Source organism: Mandrillus leucophaeus, unplaced genomic scaffold (assembly GCF_000951045.1).
Source record: "Mandrillus leucophaeus isolate KB7577 unplaced genomic scaffold, Mleu.le_1.0 Scaffold6, whole genome shotgun sequence".
NCBI lineage: Eukaryota > Metazoa > Chordata > Mammalia > Primates > Cercopithecidae > Mandrillus > Mandrillus leucophaeus.
The window spans coordinates 4196659-4202451 of NW_012106474.1; the positions used below are offsets into that span (position 1 = coordinate 4196659).

The 5793-nt window shown below is 51.7% G+C and overlaps 1 protein-coding gene across 1 annotated transcript in view; it reads left to right on the plus strand.

Annotated features, from left to right (window-relative positions):
• Positions 1 to 1408: 1408 nt before the first annotated feature.
• Positions 1409 to 5793, plus strand: part of LOC105553565 (T-complex protein 10A homolog 2-like) — a 40949-nt gene continuing 36564 nt past the window's right edge. Inside the window, exons 1-3 of the mRNA XM_011999664.1 lie at positions 1409 to 1538; positions 3194 to 3338; positions 4629 to 4844. Coding sequence (XP_011855054.1) covers positions 3195 to 3338; positions 4629 to 4844 — 360 coding nt within the window. The 5' untranslated portion in view covers positions 1409 to 1538; position 3194. The remainder of the gene's footprint in view (positions 1539 to 3193; positions 3339 to 4628; positions 4845 to 5793) is intronic.

Genomic DNA, 5793 nt, shown 5'->3' on the forward strand with positions numbered 1-5793 from the left:
CTCGGGATAACAAATAAAACCCTGTGGAAATGAACATGAGATACTGGGCCTCATTCCCCAACCTGTAGAGATGACTGAGAAAGGCTTCCAGAACCTCGAGGACGTTACAACTTCCAGCTGGGTCAAACTTCTCAGGGTGCTGTGAGGCCAGGGTAGAGACACGCCCTGGGTGACCCAGGGATGACGGAGTCTCTGGAGCATGGAGACACCGTGAAGATGGGGATGGAAGCCGCCTGCCCCACGGAGAGGGAAGGGGGGCCGGCCACGTCTCTCCCCACGAACAAAAACCATGAGGTACCTGAGAGGAGCACAGAAAAGAACACAGCCCTCACACACCTCAGGACACACACACACACACACAACCCTCACACACCTCAAGACACACACACACAACCCTCACACACCTCAGGACACACACACACACAACCCTCACACACCTCAGGACACACACACACAACCATCACACACCTCAGGAAACACACACACACAACCATCACACACCTCAGGACACACACACACAACCATCACACACCTCAGGACACACACACACAACCCTCACACACCTCAGGAAACACACACAAACACACAACCCTCACACACTTCAGGACACACACGACCCTCACACACCTCAGGTCACACACACACACAACCCTCACACACCTCAGGACACACACACAATCCTCACACACCTCAGGAGACACAACCCCTCACACACATCGGTACACACACACAACCTCTCACACACCTCAGGACCCACATTCCCATGGTTAGAATGACATGCAGGGACAAAAGTGCCTCTGTTTCCTCTTTGTGGTAGTTTCTTCGTTCATTCACGACGTCGGTGTTTACTGCCTATTGCATGCCAGTGGCTTGCACAACTATCCGGGTGACACACAGCACGAGCAGCCTCAGGGGAGCCCCAGGTGTGTTTTCCACAGGCAGCACGTGGATGAGAAGGACGGCCAGGGCTTAACAGGAACGTGGACTGTCGCTTGTTCCTCACTCTCTTCTCTATCACAAAAATCACACGACAATTCAGATGGAGATGCATTTTGTGAAATGATGAAAATTTGAATCCTGTCTCCTATTTAGACTCACGTATATTATTTTCCCTTCATAAAAATATTTTTTCTAGTAAATAATTTGACATCCAAACAAAGTTTATATTTCTTCAAGAATGTATGCTCAGAGAAATGAGCTCTTACTACACGTTGCATATTGAAGACCTGATATTAAACACATGGTTTTTGTCAATGAGAAGGAGCAGTTTGACTCTTTCCAATGTCCTTTGTGGATGGACGGACTCCACTGACAATGAGATTCTTTGCTAGAATTGCAGGTTTGGGATGTTTAATTATTATCTGAGCTGGTCCAGTGGTCACGCTGAGTGAGACGCTCATGCCCCTTTAAGACAGAAAGTCCGTTGGAACCGTCTGCTGCTCCCTGGTCTCTGGAGGTGACGCGGGAGGACTTGGGGACAGCTGTGGGGACACGGCCCAGATGATCCGGTCCCAGCAGAAGTAACTGGCGGGGATCAGGTGTTGTGATCAGGTCTGGTGTTGGGGCTGAGGGAAGGGGTCTTCCCCGGACTGAGGGGGTCACGAGTTTGGGGCCGAGGACACTGGGGTATCCCCTCAGAGGAGCCGGAAAGAAGGAGCTTCCTCAGGGCTGTGAGGACCGTGGACCCCCGCCCACTTCCACAGAAACTGTCCCAGTCCCCGCGGGGAGGGAACGGCCAGGGATCCGCTTACTGGTAGGTCTTGCTCTTGACCTTCGATTCGCTTCCATCAGGAGACTCTCTTTTAAACAGCATTTCTGCGATCACTGTGGTTAAACTTCATTCTCAGGTTTGTATACAGTGAGAAGTTTATGAATAAACAGTTGGGGTTTCGTTGGGGGCCACTCGCTTCCTAAAACCCAGAGGGTGAAGCAGGGGTGGGAGCGGCTTTCAGAGAGGACCCTGCAGGCTTGCAGGAAGCTTTGCATTTCCTCTTTTGTTTTAGTTTTCTGATTGCTGTGAGCTTCCTAGAACTGGCATAAATGCTGTACCTATAAAAAGAGGTTTCCTTTCCGCGTCTTCACCATGAATTCACAAAAGACATCTGATGGTTCAAGACTCAGACTCAACAGTGGTGGGTCTGCCTGTGCCCTCCAATGGGTGCTGATCCAGTGGTGCCGGTTAAAGGGCTGAGAATTCCCTCAGGGTCGCACGTGACCATCCACTCACATCCCACTCACACTCGCGACCATTCCACTTACATCTGCTCACACCCATTCACATTCCACCCACATCCGCTCACACCCCACTCACATCCCACTCACACCCGTGACCATTCCACTCACATCCCACTCACACCCGCTCACACCCCACTCACATCCCACTCACACCCGTGACCATTCCACTCACATCCCACTCACCCGCTCACACCCCACTCACATCCCACTCACATCCGTGACCATTCCACTCACATCCCACTCACACTCGCGACCATTCCACTCACATCTGCTCACACCCATTCACATTCCACTCACACCCGCTCACATCCCACTCACATCCCACTCACACCCATGACCATTCCACTCACATCCCACTCATACCCCGAGACCATCCTGCTCACATCTGGTCACACCCATTCACATTCCCCTCACACTTGCTCACACCCCATTCACATCCCACTCACACCCCATTCGCATCCCACTCACATCCCACTCACATCCCACTCACACCCACTCACACCCACTCACACCCCATTCGCATCCCACTCACATCCCACTCACACCACCTCACACCCCGCTCACACCCTTCTCTGGATGACCAGAGTGCATTAAGTGTCAGGCTGATCTAAGATCTAAAGCATTTTCCACGGAGGATGGTGGAGAGCCAGGTGTGGACGGCTCAGTCCCTCCGTCTGTGGATGGTGAGAGTGTGTTAGGCGTCAGGCTGATCTTCTAGGAACTGAAGTGTTTTCCGTGGAGGATGATGGAGAGCCAGGTGTGGACGGCTCAGTCCCTGCATCCGTGGTGTCCTTTCACCTGGTCAGCTTCGGGCTTGGGAATGTGCACAGGACCCCAGGGGAGAAGAGCAGCTGTGGTTCCTGCTTGCCCTTAGGTTGAGGCTGGGGCCTTCAGCCCACACTGAGTGGGTAAGGGGGGTGCATTCAGACATCGCCGTAGCTCTTCCCTTCCCAACCAGGATGCTGGAGGGTCAGCTCGAGGTCGGGGAGCCTGAGGAGGGCACCCACCCAGAAGACCCACGCCCGGGAGCTGGGGCTGCCATGGAGAAGACAGCTGCGGCCGCCGAGGTGCCCAGGGAGGATGGCAATGCCGGGGAGATGCCGGTGAGCTGACCTCTGTGGGGACAGAGTTAGTCCCACCAGGCGAGACCCTGATTCCTGTCCCTGAGGGCTGTCATTGGACTTTCCCCTCACCGGACCCCTGTAGGAATGAGCTACCCTGGGACGCTGATGCTGAACTTCCTCTCCGAGGGACACGTGGCTCTCTTCCCCTCTGCAACCTTCTCTCTTAGTGGATGGGAGACAGGATGGGGAGTTAAAGAAAATATTAACATTCCAGCTTTTCTCCTCTAATCCAGGAGAAGGCACCAGGCTTTAAAAACTTCAGTAACGAAAATCAGAAGGTTGACATGCCTCACACCATCCCAGCAACCCCCTTCCTCACCGGACCCTGTTGGACAGTGCTTGCTCTCATGAAAGTGCCACGGGTCCTTGTGGTCAGGGCCACACAGTGCAGGGCTCACGATTCCACTTATTCTCAGAACCAGGCTGGAGGTTCTATGGTCCGATCAAGACCAGCCTGGCCAACATGGCAAAACCTCATCTCTACGAAAAATACAAAAATTAGACAGGTGTGGTGCTGCGCACCTGTAATCCCAGCTACTGAGGATGCTGAGGCACAAGAATTGCTTGAAACTGGGAAATGGAGTTTGCAGTAAGCTGAAATCGCGCCACTGCACTCCACCATGGTTGACAGAGCAGGACTATGTCTTAAAAAAAAAAAAAAAAAAGAAGGAAAAAGAATGCCAACCTCTTATTGCCGTAGTAGTGTTTTAACAAAGAATTATAATTCACGGAACATCTATATCTGGTTATATCATGCAGACTAACACATAATAAACACTACTTAATAAGACTAAAGCTATAGCCAGGCATGGTAGCTTATGCCTGTAATCCCAGGACTTCGGGAGGCCGAGGCAGGTGGATCGCTTGAGCCCAGGAGTTGGAGACCAGTCTGGGCCACATGTTGAAACCCTATGTCTACTAAAAATACAAAAATTAGCCAAGTGTGGTGGTGCATGCCTGTAGTCCCATCTATTAGGAAGGCTGAGGCAAGAGAATCACTTGAGCTCATGAATTTGAAGCTTCAGTGAGCTGAGATCATGCCACTGCACTCCAGCCTGGGTGACAGAGTGAGACCCCGCCTCAAAAAAAAAAAAAAAAGAAAGAAAGGAAAATAAGGAAAAAGGCTGTGGTAGTCCTGTTTATCTCATCGGGTGTCTTTCTGTCTAGAAAGATGTTGGTCTTACACCAGAGAGGGCTTGAGTATTTTGTAGATAAATGCACCCATTGTGATGTCTGAGAGGTTTTCTGTTGTTGTCTTCCCAATAACAGCCATTACAGCAGCAGATCTCCAGACTCTACCAAGAGCTCGGGAGACAGGAGTCTCTGTGGGCTGATGTTCACAGAAAACTCCAGAATCATATAGATGCTTTGAGGAAGCAGAACCTGGAGCTCCGAGAAGAGCTGAGAGATCTGAAGAGGCAGCAATGGGAAGCCAGGAAGAAACCTGCAGCGTCCCGACACGCAGGGCGAGAATCACACACTCTGGTACCAAAAGTGCATTTGTGTTTTTGTGTCATTTGCATTATGTAAAAATAGCGTCCCCATAAAGATGCGGATTTTATCACTGGGTGACGTGGTATCACTCACGCTCCAGGTGGTGGGGGGTTCCCTATCTTTCCATCAACTCCATTTCCCGTAAGTAATGATTAAAGAACTGGGTACATCAGGCCTCTCAGCTGGCGCTCCAGCAGACAGAAGCACAGCCGCCTCCAGGCTGCATGTCTCACGTCTAGAATTCTAAGACATCTCATGATGCCTCAGGACAACAGCAGCAGACCCTTACTGTGGACTTTACATGGGCTAGGTAGGGAGCTTTACCGTCTTACTCTCTACAACGACCCTATGAAATGGATATTATTACTAACTCCATCACAGCCATGGGCTGGAGAACGCAGAGCTGGGATTCGAACCCAGACTGACTCCAGAGCCAGCTCAGGGGCCTGGTGTCCTTCTGTTCATCCACTAGGACAGCTGTGTAGAATGCGATAGAGACCTGTTGAAATGGGAAAAGTTCCCTTGTCCTCCTCGCAGGGTGTGCGATGGGGGTGTGGCTCGCTTCCTCAGTGTCCCACTGCTCAAACCTCCAGGGGAGCGTAGAGACCGGCAGGCTGTGCAGCTCCGACCCCACGGCAGTGTCTGGGGTGAATGTTTACAGCTGAAGCCCCAGTGGGTGTGTGTTACAGGGCGCTCTTTCAGTTTAGCTGTCTGTAGGTGGCTTGTGTTTATCAGCTCAGTTAGACCCTCTGCCCTATCACTAGGACAGAGGGCTTTCTGTATTCTGGGTTCTTGCCTTGGTGTACCTGAAAAAAACAGATCACACGTGGGCTTGGAGGATGGGTGCAAGGTTTTGTATTGGGTGATGGTAGCTCTCAGCAGACGGGGGAGCCAGAATGGAGATGGAGTGGGAAGGTGGTTTTCCCATGGAGTTGGGCTG